The sequence below is a fragment of the Melanotaenia boesemani genome, chromosome 11 (assembly GCF_017639745.1).
Source record: "Melanotaenia boesemani isolate fMelBoe1 chromosome 11, fMelBoe1.pri, whole genome shotgun sequence".
Taxonomy (NCBI): domain Eukaryota; kingdom Metazoa; phylum Chordata; class Actinopteri; order Atheriniformes; family Melanotaeniidae; genus Melanotaenia; species Melanotaenia boesemani.
In genome coordinates this window covers 16,577,455-16,601,563 of record NC_055692.1, presented here as the reverse complement: position 1 = coordinate 16,601,563, position 24,109 = coordinate 16,577,455, and the positions used below count along the sequence as shown (strand labels likewise).

The window sequence follows — 24,109 nt, the reverse complement described above, 5'->3', positions numbered from 1 at the left end:
GAAAATATGTGGCCAAGGTGGTGTGAGAAAACGCCGCTGGAAAGAGCTTGTCTGGTGGAACATCAAAGAAAGAAGGAGAGGGAGATGGAGATGAGATTAAAAGAGGTTTTACAAAGCAGCAATTTAAATGAAATTTTATGTAATAACCTTACAATCTCTGGGCCTCACATTTCCACTGTTGTTACCAACATTTACTGAGCACAACATCCATTTCAGATTGTAATCATTTTTACTGCATATTTTTGGTTTTATAGCTTCCCACTCACTTTTAAAGAAAGGTAATTCCAGGTTATGCAACTACTGGCATAACTGAGTTGAAAAATATAATGTTTGAAAAGTACGAAAAGTTCTGTGGCATTAGTCAAAAATGTATGAAATGTAAGTCCTAAAGACATTTATTTTAAAAGCTGATCTGAGTATTTCATTCTCAAAATTTTGTCTTAGAAATAATTAAAATAATATACTTATATAAGCAAAAATGCTGATTGTTGTTATTTCCAGTACCAAATGTGAGGATTTCCAACTTATCTGCATTTTATAAGATTGCAAACTACATATCTTTGAGTAATTGAGATTGGTACGAAACAAGACATTTGGAGGCATCACCCAGAGGGAAATTGTTATAGTCATTATATATAAGACCAAGTAATTAACTTAGTAGGAAAACAAAAAAAAACTATGGAAACTTGATTTTTCAGTCCACAAAGCCCCAGCATTTTTAATTTCACAATGTGCATGGCTATTATTTTATGAACAAGAATCAGAAGATATCCAGCAATGAAGCATGTACCGCACATATCAGAGTGGATGCATAGCTCTGTTATCAAATGTTCTTCATGCATATAACCACCTCCTCAACCCCCTACCTGCTGCGTTAAGTGTATGATCTGTAAGTGTTTGGTATAGCTATAATTCTGCATCAACTAAGGATAAAATCTAATAGGTGAAATAGAAATAATTTATGTGACTCCTGTAGCTGCTATCTAAAAATTAAAGAGAGGGATTAGGATAGTTTGATTATGGTACCCTGGTACCTTAATGCTACTGAAAAAGGCACTAATGATTAAACCTATATTAGAGAAGAGTACATCCAGATGTTTTTTTTTTATTCATAAGGAACTGCTTGTCAAGTCTTGTACCAAAACATGTCCAAAGAAGAGGGCAATGAAATTGGTAAGTTTAACCAGTAGCACTAAAGCCAGACTAGGCAACAGCAGCAGCAAGGTGATGGCTGAGGCATCTGTCAGGATGGAAAAGTAAAGGAGAAAACCTTCCCAGGCAGCTGACACTTTATGATGAAGCACAGGGAGATCGGAGCCAAAAAAAAAAAAAAAAAACACAACTTGCTCTCCCTCTTCAGCTGGCTTTGTCATTTCTTTTTGTGAATACTGAGAGAGAAATTTGCAGACTGCCAATGGACTGAAAGTAAACAACACAAGCTCACTTTATTAGCAGTAGGCAGTGACCATAAAGACAGTAACCACACAGCAATTCCCAACGGAGGAGAGATTCTTCTGCTTCTTTGTTGTGCTGCTGTCACACAGCAACAGGATAAGAATTCACAAGAGGCACTAATTTGCAACTAATCTCTAAGACACAATGATCCAGAGACAAAGTTGTGCTCGTGCACAGTGAAAGTTTAGTGAATTAACAATCCCAGGATGCAGCACAGGAATGTAACATCAGGGGAGTTTATTGGGATCACAGGACGTTTCTATGTTATGGTTTATGCATTTAGCAACGCCAGATAAGAGTCCCCCTCTCAACTACAAAAGTGCAATCATCATCAGTCAAATTTCTTATTAAATGAATGTAAAGTCATTTTTAATGCCATAAAATTACAACAAATAGAACAAGTCAGTTAGACAGTTTTATTACTGGCAAGAAGAAACATTACCACTTAAGTTAAACAGCACCGGGTGTTGTTTGCAAGTATAAAATTCAACAAGTAACTATCAAAAGTTAAGCATAAACAGTATGTTGCTGCCTTAAACCCACATTGCGTAACTTTCCAACCTCAAAACTCTGCATTATGGACTTGTTTGATAGCACATTGACGTCTATTATGTGCATTTCTGGCACCATCGCTGCAAAAGTTCTGTAGTGCGTCTTTAATATTTCCTTCCTTTTAAATTCTAATGTATGATGAGTAGTGTAAGTCTGGTGCTCTCAAATAATAAGTTTAAATGAATGTTTGTAGCAGGCATTTTTCTCTCATGGGACTTTTTAAAGTACATCTTAAGAGCTTTATGCCGGCAGCCGCTTGTTTGACTTGCTGTTAAATATTCAAACAAAACACATTTCAAGACTACATGTGTCAGATTCTCGACATGTCCCAGTGTCTCTAAACGTCTCTAAAGCACAACACCCACCGTCAAAGTTACAGTTTCTACCGCAAGAATTCAAACTGTTATCATGTCTGGCTGCCAATCACTGTCTGTCCTTTTAGGAGTGAAAAAGGTTTTATTCTTGCCATGACTCACTTCATAAACAAAGCCAGCAACTGGTGCAAAGCATGTCTCAGCTTCATACAGCATCCTACTGAAAAGAACTCTGGATTTAAGGTTTAACTTCTTTTGTCTGCTCCCATTTTAATCTTGACTCCCAACTTTAGTTAGTCTCAGGTGTCACTTCGTTCCTTTGCATCTGACTGTGTGTTGGTGTGTGTATGTGTTGAGGTAGTGAGTCACTCCTCTTTCAGACACAGCTAGTGATGAATTTAGTTTTGGAGCAGCACAGGTTGGCAATGACGCAGGTTGCCATGGCAACAGCATGCAATGGGTAACGGAAGTTGACCATGTTACGCTGCAGATCTTTTGACAGCTATAGACACATATACTGCTTAGGCATTTTTTTGTCTGTATATTGTGCTGTTTATGCGTCTCAATTTAACACAAACATACACACACATCTCTTCACACAGTCTGCACCCAGGAACATGTCTCATTTTCGCCTTCCCTTTAAGAATAAAGAAGCATCTGCACACTGTACTTTACTATGACGTAACCTTGTTGTTGGGTAATCTTTTCTCTTTTCTCTTGTCATTTTGTCTAACTTAGCAACAGTCAGATTCTCAAAATTTGAGAAATGATTAGCTGTGTCCTGATTCTGTGTTGCCATTTATTTGTTAAAGCATATTATTTTTAATTTTTAACATTTGCATTAAAGCTGATGTTAATTGACCAAAAAAATCACTTGATTTTGGAGTATAATTAAAGTTCTTTTTTTGTTTTTAAACCCCTTTCAGAATTTTTTTAAACCTTATAGTTAACTTATAACAGAAAAAAGGAAAATAAGATTATTATAATAACTGCAGCCGTGCTTCTTCTTTGTAACTACACTGATGTTAACAAAAAATAACACACACAGACACATATATGTGGACAAATAAATGTACTTTTTTCCTCTATACACGGAGTGCAGATGTAAATCAGTCTTTATTATCAGCATTTTTTCAGGGTGTCTGTTTGCTTTTCTGTGCATGTCAGCTTCAAACAGCTCTTGCTTAGTTGTGAGTATTTTTTGTCAGTTGTCTTATGTCAGCTAGAAAACACACACACAGCTCAGCAAAAACATAGGTCTTGGCGCTGGACCATGGACAGGACTTTGGGAAGCATAGCCATAAATCGTGCTGGCTGCTCCCTCAGGCTGCAAACACAGTCTGTGGTGTAGATGGCGATGGTTCAACTCACACAAACACATACAAACTGAGGCTACCGTCTCCTTTACTATCAATGGCATTAATTTCTTTGTTTTTTTTCTCTACTCCTTGGACACTAAGATTCACCCTTTCACTCACACACAGTCATGTGGTTGGTGTCATCAATCTGAATGCTAACTGCATACAACACATTTCTCTCCCTTTTTCTACCACAGTGTGGGATGTACTGAAAGACAGTTCAATCAAATCTAATGTATAATTCTTATGAAAAACATTACCAGAGATGAATAATCCAGTTCGATCTTCTTCGATGCTATACAGATCTAGCACTTAACTGTGATTGCCTGGTGCATCCTAAAAACCATCCAGGTAGACCTGAAGGAAAGTAACCCAAATAGCCAATAACATTATTAAATAGAAAGCGTTAGTAAATTAAAAAAGTAAAAACATTGCACATACTAGTTTAATTCAAAGTCTGAGTCCTCTTGCAAAGGTAGTACTCAGGTTTTGTCTCCGGATCCAGTCCAATCTCACAAGAAAATATGTCATTTGTACATTTGTCTACATGCAAAAAAGACTTTATTTTCACAATTCAAGGTAACATATTGTGAGATAGAAATGAATTTGTAGGCTGTTGATTTATATCGGGGAGGATCTACATAACTTTACCATGACAGGAATGTATACCTGTATCCAACTTACTGTTTTTAAGAAAAATTATAGAAAAAGTTGTTTTTATTCAGTTATACAAGTTTTTAAATAACCACAATATTTTAGAAAAATATCAAATCTGGTTTTAAGACAAACCACAGTACCGAGACAGCCGTTTTAAGGGTTGTTAACAACCTCAGGTGTAATTTGGACTTACAAAAACTTTCAGTTCTGGTTCTACTGGATCTTAGTGCCCTGTTTGATACAGTAGATCACGAGAGAAGTCTGGTGGGCCTCTCAGGTACTGTTTTAAAATTGTTTTACTCCTATCTCACAGGTCGGCAATTTTTTGTAAGTGTGGACACAAGTTCTTCCAGAATCCATGAAGTCAAGTGTGGGGTTCCCCAGGGATCAATTTTAGACCCAATTCTTTTTAATCTGTACATGTTGCCTCTTGAGGATGTCATCAGGAGACACGGCATCACAACTACGCAAGTTTACATCCCCATGTCTCCTGATGACCTGGAGCCAGTTAATGTCCCTTTAAACTGTATTTTAGTATTAAGACATGGATGGCAGAAAATTTCCTACAGCTTAACCAGGACAAAACAGAAGTTTTAATTATAGGTCTTGAAGACAAAAGAGAGAGGCCATTTTATCAGAATAACAGCATTTTAATCCTTCTCAGTGTGTGAGAAATCTGGCTGTCCTTTTTGACTCTATCTGGATTTTATTCCACACATTAGAAATGTCACAAAGTCAGGATTTTATCATCTTAAAACATTGCCAGAGTCTGCCCATTGCTCTCTCTTACTAGCACTGAGGTGCTGATGCATGGTTTTATATCTAGTAGAATAGATTACTGTAATGCCCTGCTCTCTGGTCTTCCCAGAAAATGTGTTTCAAAACTACAATTACTTCAGAACTCAGCAGCACGTGTTCTGACAATGACCAGAAGGCGGGAACACATTACACCAGTTTTAAAATCGCTGCGTTGGCTCCCTGTGTGTTTCAGGATTGATTTTGAGGTGCTTTTAGTTGTTTATAAATGTCTTAATGGTCTTGGGCCTTCTTATTAGTCTGACCTACTTTTAAATTATGAGCCCTTGCGGAGTCTGAGGTCCTCTGGTACCGGCCTTTTGGTTTTTCATAAAGTCAGGACTAAAACCTACGGCAAGGGCTCTTTCCACTACTATGGGCCTTGTCTATGGAACGGTTTTCCAGGGAACCTCAGGGCTGCAGAGACTGTTGATGCTTTTAAGAAGAGTCTTAAGATACCATTTTAATTTAGCTTTTAACTGAGTTTTTATCTTATCCTGTTTAGGCTACTTCATTTTATTATTTTTTTATTATTTTTATTTTATTTTACTTATTCATGTACTTATTTATTTAAAAACTGCCTGTTTTTGTAATTTTCTCAACTCTTTTTTTTTTTTTTTTAACTTTTTACTAAGGCACATTGTTTATATGAGCTCCTTTGGTTAAACTTTCCTACTTGTTGTTTTTATTTGTTTTTATTGATTTTAGGTTTATTTAGTTTTCTACTTTTAACATTTTTAACTCCAATGTATTCCTCATAGGGACCCTCCGCCCTGGGACCACTGCATGCTTGGTCTGCAGGATTGTTGCCATGGGGATGGCTGTGGTCTCGGTGGCTAAAGGCCCTGCACTACAGCGCAAATGGCTGTGGTGTTGGCCCCGGCCTGTCCAGATGTATTTATGTATTTAAGTATGTATTAATTTGTAAAGTTATGTATTTAACTATGTAAAACACTCTGTGCTACTTATGTGTGAAAAGTGTTTTATAAATAAAATTTGATTTGATTTGCAATCCTTAAATACTAAAATGTTTATGTGCTATCCATGTATATGTTTTGCACCATGAATATTTATTTGATAACATCCTTCACCCCTTTTCCTCTTTTTATAAAAAACAGAAAAGCAAATAGTCCTTTTTTTTAGGAACCTTATACTAACTGGGTAAAGTAATTCAAATATCTGAACAGAAGCAATGATAAGTGCAGCTCATATTCCCAAAATGTCAAGGAAAAAGCTGTAATGCCCCTTTATTACCCCCTTTAGCTTTAGAAACAGTGGATATTCCTTTATGAAAAAAGAAGAGATTATGTGTTCCCACAATTCCCTGCGCTCACTGTTTTATTGCTTTCAAAGTGACACTTCATTTTGATTAAACAAAGTTGTACTAACTGGGATTCATTTAAATAAATATGAAGACAGCAGGGTAAGTGGGAGAAGAATCTTTCTTCAGGATTTTTTATACCACCTGTAATTAACCAACAAATTCAAGGATAAGTGTATAGAAAAGGGCAGTGTATCCACAAATCAGCAAAGTGCGCATTGACATGAAACGAGACAACACAGGTGAACGTTGCAAACTTGCAGCAACATGCGGCTGTTAAACAACATTATTTAGTGAAGATATGGGTGAATATTAGATGTAATTTAATGCCTCTTTGTAGACAAAAGGAAATGAGAGTGGAAAACACAGTCATTTGTTCAATTTTTGAGCCCTAATGGTGAAACGACAACATTTTGTGCTCTGAATATAACCATTATACATTCTGCCATGAGATTGGGTTACCGGATGTGCTGATGATCTCTCCCATTCGAGCCGTAGCCCATGGCACATCATGGAGATCGTTTGCCTCCTGACCACAGCCACACTTCCTCTGTCACTCCCCATGTTGCTATCATCCAGTTTTATAGCCCTGTTTTATAACAATACATAGCTTTGTGGATTTTTTCTGTAATTTGTCTGACAGTAACTTAAAGCCTCATGAGGGAAATTTAATTTTTATTTGATTTGTATCTTGTTTGTCTTAATTTAGAGTGAAAGATGAACGTTGACAATTAGATGGATGTTCAGACAATAAATTGTTAGAACTGCGGTAGTATATATATATAATTGCTAATATAAATGAATGGAAAATACTGAGGACAATGATATTATTAATTACAATTTTAATGAGGCCATTTAAGAAGAGGTGCAAACACATGGGAGGGAGAGCATACTGATGGTGGTAAAGACTGAGTGTGAAAGTGTGGGAGGGTTTCGATGAAACAATGCCATGAGCAAAAATAGTTCATGAAATTTTAAGTTTAGTTTTTGTGTTTGTAGTAATTTATTAAAATATTTGCTCACTGTAAATATATTTTAGAAAATAAACATAAACTTAAGTGCAACACTGTTTTTAACAAAAATAAAAATATGCGTTTTGTCATCATTGTGACTAAAGTTTTAGGGACATCCTTTTATTTCATTATCATATTTTAGGAAGTACTTTGTTTATTTTTTTGTTTCTGTAAAGGTGAGCGTTGCTGGTTGTTTCTGGTTCATTTGAGAGTATCGACTGGACTTTAAAAAACAGTAATAAATTGAGGTGGTGTGATGTTGCTCTGCTGTGTTAAGCACACAGACTGCAGGATAAAGAACTGTTGTTCTGAAAATTAAGACTTTGTGAAGCATTTTGTAAGAATGAAAATGTGCTCGTGTATTAGGAGGATACAAGAAGTAATTATTTCCTGATTGACAGTTTGTGCCTCTCTTATATGTACACACAAAGACATGCAGTCATATATTTACACCGTTATCTAGTAAATTAGTACTTTCACTCAGACTTCTTTTTTATTTTACTGTTTTTATCTATTTTTTTCTTCTACAATTCAGACCATGGTGCTCACACACACATATCTTCCTGTTCCTTACACACACACACACACACACACAAAATGCTGAGTGGAGCTGCTGACCTTAGCATTCAGCTGTAACGAGTAAGCAAGGCCAAAAAGACAGCGGCATCCTGGCTCAGACTGGACAGGCAAGCGATCAACTGAACCATAAATACACTTCTATCTGTGTTATAATGCTTTTCCAAGTTGCTCAGTGCTGCTTCTGCTTTCCTTGTCCTCCACCTTCTTTGTCTCCATCCTTCAATGTGGAACAAATGCTACACAATACAGAGCAGAAAAGCAGCTAGACGTAGTAAATGATATTGTCATGCATCTTTGCCAACTCTCATACATATTCAAGACAAGTGAGTGCTTTGTCTCTGGGCTACTTAAGTATCTGCCTTAATGCAGCAAGACTAAGTGTTGATTGATAGTTGAAGCCTCATTAACATAGACCCTGTCATACAGAAATTTACTGCACTGCCAAGAATAAGCCACATTGATGCAACATGTACTCATTTTCTGGCAGCAAAGACCTTTCCAATGCAAACAGTGGGGCCTTAAGAGACAACACTGAGTAAAAATTTCACACTGACATGTTGTACATGTTTACACAGTAAATATGTCTGTGTGAGCATATCCTAGAGGTATGAACTCTAGTGGTTTGGTTTCATGTCTAATGACTGAAATCCCATGACTCTGAATTTAATAAAAACCTGAAAGAAAACCTGGATCAGAAAGGAATCCTGACAGTGTGGAGCTAAGCAAACAACTTCTCCAAAAGGGGAATAAAAAGAACAAAATTCCATCATTTAAAACAACTCAAACCTCAAATAATTTGATGTCAATTAAGCAAATTATACAGACGATAAATTGGATTGTTTTTAAATCAGAAAGTTTTCCATTGTTCTTCAACCAAAGAAATTTGTTGTAATTACACATTGCATACGTACATGATGCCCACAGTTTGTGGTCCTGTCAATGTTCAGTACTGACTCCAAATTTCTGCAGGTCTAATCCCAAACAACTACCAGTGGATATAAATGAAAAGCCTGAAAAACAACAAATACTCGTCATTTAAAGCCATTTAAGACTTGAGCTTCTGATTTGACTCCAGATATAGCCAAGACCAGGTCTACTTGTGGTAAGCTAAGATAATTGACAACTTAGCTATAAGTTAACGATATGCGACTATACAACGCAGAAGACGAATACGCAGACAGATGGATAGTTTCGTCCATGTCCTACATCGGTTACACACCTAATTTGGTCCATTTTCAGGGAGCTTAGCTATCCGTCACTTGCTGCAGAAGACAGAGCAATACCACTGGAAACTGTGGGGGCAGTGCTGAGCTGAATGGCTGACATGCAACCAGCGAAAGAAACAAACCAGAGAAGAAGAAGAGAATCAGGACGGGAACAAATAAGCAGAAGAAGAATGAAACGAGAACATGTGCTAGACAAAAGTCCTTTCAAGGTTTTCGAAGGAGGATGCTTGGTATGGTACAACTACTGGGCTTCACATAAACAAGCATAGAACCTTTCTGTTCTGAATCACAACAATCTGACCTCTTAATTACTTTCTTTACTCAGACAAATAAAGAACTAAATAAATAAATTGTCTTGCTGGTACAGGGGATCGCAGGGTGGCACTAAATGTATCTGCTGTCTTGCCAAGAGGATATCAGGACACACTGCACTGATACTTTCTCATTCTGGCTCAAATTAGGGTGTCTGTTTTATACTGATCACACAGCTCTGTCTAATCTGATCCATCTTCCAGGGCAAGCAACTTTCTGAAAATAATATTAAAGGAAAAAATATTTGCATTAATAAATTATAGCTGCCGCCAAAAGACTTAATGTCCCAGACCTTGGTTGCTTTAACATTTCTAAATATGCACATTAGATTAATATGCACTGTGTAAGTGTCACAACCTCCTGGTTTCCTTGTAGGACCATTTAAAGTCCATTTATGTTCTCTGTAATTTAAAATGAGCTCAGACTGAACATTTCAAAGTGCTCCCTTTTTGAAGAGGCATGTAATTTAATTTAACCCCCCACCCCCCATTTCTCAAAATGGAAACAAATTCTGAAGACTCAGCTGGTCTGTAATAATTTCCTCAGTACCACGCTCAAATTGTATATATATACACAATATCCCATTCCAACACAGCACTCCCCATTTTACTCATCTCATTTTTCACTGCCTTGACTGTTAGCAAAGGTCAGGCTGACCAACACAAGACAGGAAATGATATACAGCTGCACAAAGGACTCCCTAATAGAAATGAGAAGAAAGCCATTAACTCATAGTGACTATCTTGAAGTTCTGTGACACACTTGACCATCAGCATTTTCCCCTATTGAAAACCCTTCTAACAGCCTTCTGGTTATTCTTTCTGTTGGATTTCACACATGATTTCACATCCTTGCAGAAAATGAAAAAAAAGAACTTACGAGAAGCAGTTTACATCATAACAAACCCACATAAGTTTCCTGTGATCTTGTTATGCCGGCCATCTATTTCTGCAGAAATTTGACATCTCTGAAAACGCTGCCATTTTTATCTTTATTTTCTTTATTTTTCAGCATAAGTAAAAGTATTAGCAGAGTTGGTCCAGCTGGGTACAAGATAGTGTAAACACTTAAGATTCACATGATTAGTCTTTTAGGGAGCACAGGGACCCCTTTCCTAAAATTTCCCTCTTAGTGTTACACTGTCATTTTTAATCTTGATGAATTAGATTTTAAATTTTGTGCATGCGTTACATTACTTTTAACAACATTTCATTCTGGCTTTACAGAACTAAACTCAGAATGGCCGAATGTCTGTTGGTATGTTGGCATTACAACCCATAAGGTTTTAATGAGCTTCATTTTCATGTCAACCACACACTTGAAAAGTTTCTTGACTACATCCTACTCAGTCATGGCATCATCTTCTTTGGCAAAATGCAGAAACACAGATAGGAACAACTGCCATAGTAAAAGCTGTTTTTGTGGTGGCTTTTGCTAGAGTAGGTGTCTCCATAAGCATTTTTCACTTTACTCATAGAAAGCAGCAGGAACAAAAGGAAAAGCGTCAGTCAGGCAAATGTGCAGACAAGGTCTTCAGGCAATGTTTCACTTTGGAAAAGAGCAGCTTACATATTCAGAGCACTTTAAACAATCACTGCCCCCAGGATCTGCCACAGGCATTAAAGTGTCTCATCCTCCAGCTCTTAACATTGAAATTTGTAAACATGTTAACAGTTTCTTGAAAAACATGACCCAGGAATGTATCAATGAACACCAGAAAATCAGGGGCCTCCTTCCCTGTCTATTATTTCATGTTAAGTATCATGGATTGTTTATGTTGCATGCGGGGCACTGCAGAAAACATAACTGATTTAATTTATATTCTATTTAAATAGGTACAAAAGTAGTTTTTACTACTTTTGTAAATGCTACAAGAAGAAAATAAAAACAATGACTACAATTCAGTAGACTTTAACCAATTTAGAGCCGTTCAATTACAGTTTCAAGGTGGTCCTTCAGAAACTCAGAGTAATGACTTCGGACTGTTTACATCAAATAACCCACTAAGTATGATTGCTAAAGAAAAAACAGTATAAAGAAAGTAGGGCTGCTCGATTATGGGAGAAATGATAATCACGATAATTTTGATTAAATTGATATCTTGATTATTTAACACAGTTGTTCATTGTTCAAGCTATAAATATACACTGCTAAAAAATAAAGGGAACACTTAAACAACACAATGTAACTCCAAGTCAATCACACTTCTGTAAAATCAAACTGTCCACTTTGGGAGCAACACTGATTGACAATCAATTTCTGCTGTTGTACAAATGGAATAGACAACAGGGGGAAATTATAGGCAATGAGCAAGACACCCCCAATAAAGGAGTGGTTCTGCAGGTGGTGACCACAGACCACTTCTCATTTCCTATGCTTTCTGGCTGATGTTTTGGTCACTTTTGAATGCTGGCAATGCCTTCACTCTAGTGGTAGCATGAGACGGAATCTATAACCCACACAAATGGCTCAGGTAGTGCAGCTCAACCAGGATGGCACATCAAGCCGAGCTGTGGCAACAAGGTTTGGAGGTGCTACCAGGAGACAGGCCAGTAAATCAGGAGACGTGGAGGAGGCCGTAGGAGGGCAAGAACCCAGCAGCAGGACCACTACCTCCGCCTTTGTGCAAGGAGGAGCAAGAGGAACACTGCCAGAGCCCTGCAAAATGACCTCCAGCAGGCCACAAATGTGCATGCGTCTGTTCAAAGGGCCCGACGTCCACAGGTGTGGGTTGTGCTTACAGCCCAACACCGTGCAGAATGTTTGGCATTTTCCAGAGAACAAGATTGGTAACTTTGCCACTGGTGTTCACAGATGAAAACAGGTTCACACTGACCACATGTGACAGACGTGACAGAGTCTGGAGACCCCGTGGAGAACGTTCTGCTGCCTGCAACATCCAGTTTGGCAGTGGGTCAGTAATGGTGTGTGGTGGCATTTTCTTTGAGGGGCCGCACAGCCCTCCATGTGCTCGCCAGAGGTAGCCTGACTGCCATTGTAATAATGAATTTGTTGTCATTGCACAATTACATCAATAATCATTGGCAGTAAAATTCTAAGATCCCGGGCTCTCCTAACAATGCTAAAAAAAAAAGAATATAAACCACAATAAAAATAGTTGAACACAAAAAGCAAGAATACTACAAATAAGTTATACAATAAAATAAATAATAGGCAATAGAAAATGCTATTATTTAAAGGTGGCGTTGCTGCTGACAGTATTTAGAAGTCTTATGGCCTGTGGTATGAAGCTGTCCCTGTGCCTGGTGGTAGCAGACAAAACAGATTGTGGCTGGGGTCCCTAGTGATTTTGGTGGCCTTCCTCCTACACCGGAGTCTGGGTGGAGGATGTGGTGCCGCCCATCTGCACAGCCTGTGGTCTGCCTGTCAAGAAGTTCAGGATCCAGTCACAGAGCCCAAGGTCTCTGAGCTTGGTGACAAGTTTGGAGGGCACAATGGTGTTAAATGCTGAGCTGTAGTCAATAAACAGCATTCTCACATATGTGTCCATCTGATCCAGATGGGAAAGTGCAGTGTGGAGGGTGAAGGCGATGGCATCTTCAGTTGACCAATTGGGCCTGTAGGCAAATTAAAGTGAGTCTAATGAGTCCGGGATGAAGGAAGTGATGAATGATTTGACTAACCACTCAAAGCACTTCATGATGGTGGAAGTAAGTGCTACTGGGTGGTAGTCATTCAGGCAAAGGATTTCAGTTCTCTTGGGGACTGTGGGGACTACAGACTGTAGCAGTGACATATTGAAAATGTCTGAAAAGACATTTGCCAGCTGGTCTGCACACACCTTGACAGCTCTGCTGGGGATGCTGTCAGGTCCAGTAGCCTTATGTGTGTTCATCCTTTTTAAAGTTCTGCACACGTCTGTCCTGGTTATCACAGGTGGGCAGTGGTCTTCCTGAGCCTTTGGTACCTTTGTATCTGTAGAAGTGCTCTCAAAGCAGGCATAAAAGGTATTTAGATCTTCAGGCAGAAACACAGACATCACCTCAGTACTGTTGGTCTTCTTTTCATTAGGTACTGAGATGAGATCCTCAGACCGCTTGTGAGACCATATGCTGGTGCGGTTGGCCCTGGGCTCCTCCTAATGCAAGACAATGCTAGACCTCATGTGGCTGGAGTGTGTCAGCAGTTCCTGCAAGACGAAGCCATTGATGCTACGGACTGGCCCACCTGTTCCCCAGACCTAAATCCAATTGAGCACATCGGGGACATCATGTCTCGCTCCATCCACCAACGCCACGTTGCACCACAGACTGTCCAGGAGTTGGCAGATGCTTTAGTCCAGGTCTGGGAGGAGATCCCTCAGAAGACCATCCGCCACATCATCAGGAGCATGCCCAGGTGTTGTATGGAGGTCATACAGGCACGTGGAGGCCACACACACTACTGAGCCTCATTTTGACTTGTTTTAAGGACATTACATCAAAGTTGGATCAGCCTGTAGTGTGTTTTTCCACTTTAATTTTGAGTGTGACTCCAAATTCAGACCTCCATGGGTTAATAAATTTGATTTCCATTGATAATTTTTGTGTGATTTTGTTGTCAGCACATTCAAATATGTAAAGAACAATGTGTTTAATAAGAATATTTCATTCGTCCATTTAGTGTTCCCTTTATTTTTTGAGCAGAAAAAGAAAGAAGAAAAAAAAAAATATATATATATATATATATATATATATATTGAGAGAGAGAGAGAGAGAGATGCTAGGCATTTAGCTAGGCAGCCAGTGTGGCGTTGTCTGTGGTAATACGGATGAGTTTCTTTTCATCCAGGTCCCATGTAGCTATTGTTTATCTCAGACCAGCAGCTATGTTTACATAGCTGCCCCACACTGAATATATTATTTTAATATGTGGATATTCTTGAGGCAACGATACACACTGACCTAGCAGCAACACACACGCTGCACACACGCAGACACTTGGTGTGTGCAGGCTGATGATGTACTGTAGCTCACAATTGGTAAATGTTCCCGCAGCAAATAAAATAGAAAATACAAACAAATGAACAAATAATGAGAACTCACATGAATGATAAAAAGAAAGAAAAATAAACATTGCTGAAACACTTCTCCTGGACAATATCTAAATTAGAATGTATTAAGCCTTAATACTTCCAGGCTGCAACATATGATGTGTGTGCTCGAGACACGACCGTTATTTACTTTGTTATATTGTTAACATTCTGTTTGAACTAGTGTTCTTCATTGCTCAGCAGGTAGATGAGAAAGTGGGTCAGGGAGACAATGTTATCGAACCTGGGGTGGCTGTGTTTGTGAGGCCGCTGCAATGCTAGGTGAACTAAACACTACGCCCACAGGAGCATTTAGCGACAACAAAATCAGCTAGTTTTCCTTGTCTTTTTGTCTGGTCTTTTGCTCCTGAAGCGCAACATTTCAGTGAGGGTTTAGTAACCGTCCCACTCTAGTCTATATCTTCCACTATCCAGGAAAACTTGCTGGTAAACTTTTCTACTTTCAAACTGAGTTTGGGAGGTAGAGGCAAGGTGATTACTTCTGGGTAAAGCTACAGCTAGCTTCAGGGTTAACCCCCTTTACTTTACCCAGCAGTGGTGAAGCAAACAGGGGACTCTACTGTAACTAGAAGAGCTGTGTGGTGTTTATCGCTAAAGCTTGTAGCACAACATTCAACTCTCTCTCTCTCTCTCTCTCTCTCTCTCTCTCTCTCCTCCTCCTCCTCCTCCTCCTGTCTAATGCAACCTTAAAGGGGCCCAACTGTCCTTTTATCACAGCTTTAAATAGCAACATGTCTGACACTCTTTTGCAATCAGTTTTTTTAATCAATGTAACCTGGCAGGCCAGGTATTATTGGTGGCTTACCATGGGCCACCAGTTACGGATCAGTGGTTTATAGCAGTGGTTTCCAACCTATTTTTTCTAGAGGACCCCCTTAATGCAAATGCTAAAAAGCCATAGAGCCCCTGCTCCACCCCGTACTGAAACCTGCTTGGTTTTAAGTTAAGTTAAATTAACTACATAGCCTTACTTTCTTTTTCTTAAAATAGGGACAATGTGTGAACATTAATTCCAATCTGAATGTTTAAAGCCTCAGGGACCCCCTGTGCACTTTGGGGGACCCCCATGTGGGAGTTTCAGACCTTTTAAACCACTAGTTTAAAAGATCGAAACTATTCACGTGTTTTGTTTTGGGGGGAGCAGTGCTCATAGAAAACTTTAAGAGCCGGAGGAAAAATGTTGCTTTCAGCAAGAAGCTAAGAAAGAAGAGGAGGAGGAGAAGGAGGTGGAAGGTAGTGGTGGTCATGCTGAGCATGCTCTGTAAAGCCTAGGGCCCAGAAGCTCAGCTGACCTTGATGCTGTCATTTCAATCGATTGACAGTGAAGAGCTATGTGTGCATGTGAGGTGGAGAGAAAGATGGAGGCGTACAACTCCACCAAACACGGAGAAAACTGAAACCTGATGAATCACTAATGATGAATCATTGATAAGTGGCCAGGAGATAACTTTTTTCCTCTCACCTCTTTCTTTCTATCTAATTTTCCTCCTCGTTTAACCCTTACTGTGTCTTCTTTCTCCATCGTTTAATCTCATCTTTCTTTTCGCTTGGTAAACATTTCCTACTCTTGTTTTCCCCTCTCTGACTGTCAAATGTCAGTTTTAGCATTTGTTCCCTTCTTCTTCACCATCTGGCTTTTACTTTTTCCCTATCACGTTTCCTGATTCCCGTTCAATCACTTGTTTTATTTCTTCTTTTTTCTGCCTCGACATTTCTATGCTGTTGCTGCATCAAAACTGGGGTTAATATTGACACAACCCTCCTGCAGGTGCTTCAAGGGCATCAAAAGAGATGCAGCTTCAGTCTTCTCTTTGTGAACCAGGAGCTTTCAGGAGTTTGGATTTGGTTTAGGATTATTATGAGCAATTTTGTGAAACCTACTGTATCCAAATTGTTTTTTAACTGCCCTGCTATTATGTTCCCTCTGTCTCCAAGGGTCTACATCTTTAGGCTTTCATTCTTTCAGCATCGTGTGTGTGTGTCACTTCCTTGACTGTGATTATGTGTGCATGCAATCATAACATCTTGTAAAATTGATCCTGATTTTCCATTTAAATTTTCATTAATTTATATTCTATAAAAACCCCTACTAATTATTAACTGACAACATAGGTTAATTGGAAGCTCTCATTCATTTTTATAAATGCTTTAAAACAGATTAGCCTCCAGCCAATTCAAACAATTCAAAATTTGTAACAAGAAATCCAGACTTTAGTGTGGTATTCGGGGCCCATGTCTCTGACGCTCAGGCAGACCACACAATTAGTCACACCAGACCTGATTTGCTTTCTTTCTGGGGCTGTATTAATCAGGCAGGTTTAGTCTTATTTGGGAGCAGGCTGGATCTTAAACAGTGCTGACAAAACCACAGAAATAAACTCCCCTGTTCAGTGTCTCAATCTTAAATCCAGATACAAAAATGATCCTATTACCTTTAGGCTACTGGCTTTACTTCGTGTTTGACAGCACTACATTTACTCAGAAGTAATTAAGACCCATTTGTGTCCGTTTGTAAAACGCTTTGACCACGAAGGAAAAGATTATGGGAATTAAACCAACATGGAGCCTACTGGCACATTTACAAGCAGTTCTCCAACAAGCCAATAACATGTCACTCCGGGGCTTTGAGGCTGAGTTCAGTCAAGTAAGCATTGCTTGTGGCTGTTAAAGCAACAAACCTAGATGCAATATGGCTTCCCAGTGTCATTACATAGTTTTTAAAACACTGTTAGTCATATATTACTGTTATATATTTAACCTGAGCAATGGCAGCCAAAACAACTAATGATAGCACAAACAGGAGCTTGAATTAATGAGCATGTGTTGCCGAGTGTGCCACAAATCCCCCAAGTGGCAATGCACTGCTACAACAGGTATTTAAGAATTTGCATGTCGTTGCACGCTGCAGTATAAATGCTGTATCTTATAATCCTTTTCAGCTAATGCAGTTACAGGATGGAGTCAGAGTAGGAGCATAACCTACAACAAGATTTATCTAGGCTGCACATGCAAACTGGGCTCTTTAGTGTTTACTGTTATTTTTATTTAAAAAATTTTGCTGTTTATATTCTATTGTATTTAGCTTATATTCTATTTATATTTAGCCTATATTTCTATTTTTCTTCATGTCTTATTTTATTTCACTTATTGCCCTCCTTCTTATGGCTCAAACCGGGACCTCAGTTCTAATTTCGTACCATAAACATGTAAATGTGAGCTGGTATGACAATAAAGTTCCTTGAATCCTTGAATCCTTGAATCCTTGAACAAGGTGTAAAGGTTTTACAGCCCCAAACTGGCTTATTGCTGGAGCAAACCAATCTTTGGAATAGAAGAAGCAAGCTAGTGTACTGTCAAATCGGCACAATCCAAAGAAGAGGAAATAACATCAGGAATGTAAAGCCAAGGAGTTCAAGATTTACTGCATATTCTCTGCTTTCTAATATTAAACCAATTGTATTTCAACCAATAGAAATATTATTTTTACAAAAATATGTCTCTTATAAATTGGATTACTCTGCTGGATTTATTGTTCACTATAACTTAAATTTTCATTGTGATGTATGCAACAGTAGGTTGAGCCTGACTGATGGAGTTAAAAAGGTTTAACATCTCAGACACAAAGACAACAAAGAAACAAAGCCCTGTATTATAGATATCCTAAGCTGAAGGCCAGTATCTCAACACTGTCAATATCCAAATTGTTAAAAACAAATTCTATTTTATTTTTTCTGCTCAAACCTGCCAAAAATAAGGTTGCATGCAACTACTTTATACCATAAAATCATCCTACGTGAGGAAAGAAGCAGCAATGAGACTGTGTGAGGAAACCTGTACCAAATGTTGCCCATGTGTTATTGATGAGCGAGGAGCAGAATATTGCAGTCAAAATGAATAATGTAAAAGTGCTACAGTATTTCTTTTTTCAGCTAGAAAAAGAAAGAGAGAAAGAGTCGGTCAGCAATTCAAACAGGGTCAGTGAGGTGGATTGTGCTTTTTCACTGCACACCTGTTCAACAAAACACAAGGCCTGACATGCTCTCTTCACACTTTCTGATCGCAAGTTCACCATCATCGTCAGCACTGACTGTATTCCTGTGGGAGTGTGTGTGCGTGCACATGCTTATGATTTAAAAAACCATGCTGTCATGACAAAGTGCTGTTTGTTTTAAATTAGCACTAGTGGTGTTCTCCCATCTGTCGTTTTATTTCTGATGTTCAAAGGACGTTAGGTCATTGGTATAGAGGGGAAACTGTAAAATTTGAAAAGAAACAGCATTTTGTGGGCACAATTGCTGCTGTGGAAGACTCACAGCCACCTAAGTCTTCATCTGACTAATGTTCATACTGACACCACAGTCTTTCAGTTAGTTCCTTAAACACAGACCTCCTTGATGTCAGCAATCTGCAGAGCATAAAGCAGCTGGATGTATGCAGAGGATAAAGATGGGACTGCATCAAAAGAGGAAGGTCAAAAGTGGAAATCGAGGAGGGTGAAGACTCAAAGGGAACAATCAGAATTGAAGGAGAAAAACTGTAATGTGACCTAAGCTCCTACACGAGTAGAAGTGCAAGTGCAAGCACATGTAAAAATGCTTAGCCTTGTAGACTTGCAAGAAGACACACACACACACACACACACACACACACACACACACACACACACACACACACACACACACACACACACACACACACACATATATATATATACATACAGAGATCACTTTCTTCAGAGCATCTTCATCTATGTCTCCAAGAGAAAAAATAAATCAAACTATAAATGCACAAACACACAACCAAAATGCTCTGTCTTCCCATATTGAAGGGCAAAATATTCCACTTCAAACAGTTAAATGCATGCACACACACTTGCTAAGAGATTCATTAAGTATGTCTCTACATCTGCATTAACTTTTGTATTTGCTTATTTGAAAGTCAAATGTGAACCTTCACTGCACTAAGAGGTAGCTGTTTAAACATTGCCAAAAAGTTAATAATTACAAACACAACCATATCTTTAAACACCATTAAATGATTTCCTTGAGACAATAAATTCTAGGGTTGATTGTTGTGGATGTATTATGGATTTCCAACCAAACGGAATTGAAACAAAACTGAATATTCAACTGAACCATTCTTACATATGGTGGCTGAGAAGTCCAAAACACATTTACATTTCAAAAACACATTAACAAAAAAGACAACAAAGATACATTTAGGAAACCAATTTAAATAAAAAATAATCCTACACAAAACTACAAGTGAAAAAACACAAATACAAATTCCAAAAGAAATTAACAAAAGACGGCTATTAAAGGAAAAGAGATGACCTCATCTTGTAGTACAAACAAGTGATTTGTGGTTCGGCTACACGCAGGAAGCCAGCTGTGATGCTTTGAGGGTAAGAACTGCAAGAAACCTGTTTCATTAACTTTTTTGATGACTCCACAAAAAGGGCAAAACATTGTCCAGTTATCAAAAAATGTTTTATTTGGGAAATTTGTTTCCTGAAATGTAAATGGGTCCTCTACACGTAATTTTGTTTTCGACTTTGTTAATGTACTTTCTGAAATGTAGATGTAGTTTTGCACTTCTCAGCCACGGTGACTACATGAATTACTACTCATACCACAAGAAGGAAATAAGAAAATGAGATCTGACTTCTTTCTATTTAATCCTGCTTTATAAACTGAACACACGTCTTAAAATAAAAGACTCAAAATCTTGCTCCATGTACAAAATGAACTGTTTGAAGTTGTTGCTGTTAGTGCACAAAGAGTAAGAAAACATCAGGCAAATGTCTGAGACAAATCTGTCCCAGTAAGTCAGTATAGATTAGTCACACCGGTAGCCATTGCAGAAGTCAGTCATTGTGCTAAATATGTGTTTGGAAATAGTGGTAAATTGTGAATGTCTATGCCTATGTGTGTGTGTTTCTGTGTGTGTGCTTCAACAATGGCTACAACAGCAGGTTTTTATCAATGTGCCAAAGACTTATGAGTTAAGCTGAGGCTACAGAGCATGCATGTTATTCCCCAACACAAAACTATCAGTTTCAACCTAAACAAGATGGATTCATTGGTACATGATGATCTGCATGTTAATGAGATCAAGGTGCTCAAATCATTCTATGTTGTTGTTTTTATTTTATCATGAACAGTAAACTTATTTTCTCTTAATGCCAAGATTAGACCAAATTCCTGACTATTAAACTTGTACCTCTAAACTCTAAACATAAATCAGAGCTGCACCATGTATGCATTATGTTTCCACCATCTGATGCTAGCATAGTGTGCATGACAACTCAGATAAATTAGTTTGTTAAACATCAGAAAACAGAAATCAATGTATTTTTCAAAATGTGTTACTCTATCTTATATGAGTGTTGATGCCGGTTTCTGGTGCTGGTATTTTGGAGTAAGTCTTTAAAATTGCATTTTTCATGTATCAATGAAGCCAACCATGTTTGATCTATGCCCCCAGAGACGGCAACAGCCACCTTTTTCTACATTTTTCCTAAACAATTCATTCTCCCACAAAAGATGGCACTGTTCTGAGATAAAAGTCAGGAGTCTTACCTTTGATGCCAAACTTGGAGTTTCCTCCAAACTTAAGAATAACCAGCATAAGAAGGAAACCAGTGAAGGCCACAGCTGCGATGCCCACCACTACGTACACCTGTACAATGACAAAGCAGAGTTATGAATCTACAGAAAGTGCTAGCTAAGACTTTTGACAGCTATGCAAAGGCAACACAGTATGACATAAGGTACAGTCCACAGGCTGTGTTTACATCTCTGTTGGAGAATAACAGATTTTCAATCTTCAGTGTGCTGGGGTCATACACTTCCATCTAAGATTATCAGCTTGTGTTTTTTGAAAGGCAATACAAGAATGTCAAAGGTGGACCAGCAGTAAAACACACAAAGAGGTGATGAAACTTGAATGTTGGATAAGAATGAAAGGTGACTTACAGCAACCCCATCCTCAGGAGGGTTCACAGGAGGAGTGTCTGATGCTGTAGGGATAAACAGACCAGTCAGTCAAGGAGTGATTTGCTGCCAATTGCTGTTTATAATACAGACTTTTTTGTGTTTGAGTAAGACTACATAACGTAACAGTGATCTGACTTATTAAACTGCTTGTTAAATAGGTACAGCTGGTTCAAGGTAGCCAACATTTTGCCTTTCACTGATTGACAGAAACTGTCCAGTCTTTACTTGACTGAGCAGGCACATTAGGCTTTGGATGCCTTAAGATAAACTTCAGTGTCCTATATAACAGTCGAATTTTTAACTTTTTTGGTGTGTGTGTGTGTGTGTGTGTGTGTGTGTTTATGTAAATGAGATAAATGGGAAAATTGGACTGCAACAAAAATTGAGAGATTCTTTTCAAAATTCTGAGGAATATGGTTAAAAGTTGTTTTTTTGTTTGGCGCTTTTTGTTTGTTTGTTTTATTCCCCCCTCTCTCTCAATATGTCCTACCCAGCATCATAGCAAGCAGAATGGTTGCCTGGCTGCTGTGTTGTGCAGATAAAATTTGCTTTGCCAAGAGGCGCTTTATGGTTATAAAACTCCTGTAACTAGGTACAAAATATAGTCTTTTACTGTTATATGGTAATTTAAAAAGTATGAGGGTTAAAACAATGAAGACTTAAAAATGTTTTTGTAAAAACTGTAACTGTGTTAAATGATTTGAAAAGAGAATTAAATTCATGATTTTAAGGCATTTGTTTTATTTTGAAAGTTCATGGCTTTGTATGCTATTTTACTTTGAAAGACTTGGTAACAGGAAGTACTGAGTGAGCGACACCTTTGCGGGTTGTTGATTGGTGGACAGAACAAGAGGAAAAAGAGAGACGGAAAGAAATGGAGTCTAAGCAGAAGCAAGGGAGGATTTTTATGACAATAATAATAATGGATTAGATTTATATAGCGCTTTTCAAGGCACCCAAAGCGCTTTACATTGTGAATCCATTATTCATCCACTCCTCACTCATACCTGGTGATGGTAAGCTACATGTGTAGCCACAGCTGCCCTGGGGCAGGCTGACGGAAACGTGGCTGCCAGTCTGCGCCTACGGCCTCTCCGACCATCACCGAACATTCATACACCAGTGATGCCAACACTGGAGGCAAGGAGGATTAAGTGTCTTGCCCAAGGACACAACGACAGATGACTGCGGGAGTGGAAATCGAACCGCCGACTTTCTGATCATTGGCCGACCTGCTCTACCGCCTGAGCCACTGCCGCCCCAAGACCTGTCTGAAAGTTTATCTCCATTATCTGTAGCCAGTGTTCTAGATTCTCTTCTCGTCAGTCGTGAGTAGGACACTGAATATCTGTTTTGGACAGCTGATGCTACTTCCACTCAAAGTTAACACAATTGTTCCAAGAGTGCTTCATCTCGTCAAGCTGCAGTGTGCGTGTTAGTCAACACTAGTCCAGTGTCGAGGACTGTTAGCCCCAGAAGCTAACCCAGCTTCCATCAGGCATTATTCAAGGCTTCCAAAGTGGACGCTTAGGAAATCTAGCAGCTGTCACCGTGACCAGATAAGGACAAAGTTTGGAGATCAAAGTCTGTACAGAGCAAGCTACTCCTGGGACCAGCATCCATCATTTCCAGCTTCTTCTCTGGTACCAGTTGCAAAAGAGAGTTTCTCATTTTATTTTATTGCTTCTAACCAGCCATAAAGTTTTGGGCAGCACCGCTCCCGAGCAACGCTTCAGGCCTGCACCTTTTACTTATTTTTCTCTTCTAAATATTTGATAAATCATATGCCGGATCTAGTTAAGTGTGTTTGGTGAGTTCTTGTATTTCATTTCAAATTGAAAAGTAATATAGAGTGGTCGGTTTATTTAGCATTTAATTAACTGTTGAAATACAAGATAAAGTTCTTTAAGTTCATATCTGCGTTCATTTCTTATTCATTTCCTGGGAATGACACTGAGGTATAGAGACTAACTGCTCAGGTATTTATTTAATTCAGTGTACATATGTAAAAAAACAAACAAAAAAGAAAAAACACTAAACAGACCTGCCAGTGACCTGCCTGATTATTCTGAGATAAGCTAAGGGGTTAGCCTAAACATACTAAAAAGAGACCAGAAGCAATGTTTTACTGTTTTATAGTACACATCATATATATATATATATATATATATATATATATATTTATTAGTGCTGGGCAACGATTAAAATTTTTAATCGCGATTAATCGCATCGTTACGCACAAAATGTCTGTTTCCTTTAAAAAAAGGCCTGCAGCTATAAAAAGAAAATGCAGTAAGTTTTGGTTTACAAACACTACATCAGGGGTCTCCAACCTGCAACTCTGGAGCTGCAAGTGTCTCTCTGGACCTTCCACAATGCCTCTAAATACGTGGCTAAAATTTTTTCTTTAAATCTATCTTTCTTCTCATTAGGTTGGAAACCAGGGACTTTTTTTTCCTTTCTTTTACATCATTTT

At 38.5% G+C, this 24,109-nt stretch overlaps 1 protein-coding gene across 9 annotated transcripts in view; it reads right to left on the bottom strand.

The window, feature by feature from the left end:
* The window catches only part of ntrk2a (neurotrophic tyrosine kinase, receptor, type 2a), a 98,182-nt gene that overhangs the window by 49,714 nt on the left and 24,359 nt on the right, over window positions 1–24,109 (bottom strand). For 5 of the 9 annotated variants that reach the window (XM_041999443.1, XM_041999445.1, XM_041999449.1 and 2 more), the window contains 2 exons: window positions 21,613–21,656; window positions 21,217–21,316 (listed from right to left, as the gene is read on the bottom strand). In XM_041999443.1, the coding sequence (XP_041855377.1) occupies window positions 21,217–21,316; window positions 21,613–21,656 (144 nt within the window). Of the gene's footprint in view, window positions 1–21,216; window positions 21,317–21,612; window positions 21,662–24,109 lie in introns of all 9 variants that reach the window. The other 4 variants (XM_041999444.1, XM_041999450.1, XM_041999447.1 and 1 more) reach the window with 1 other exon arrangement.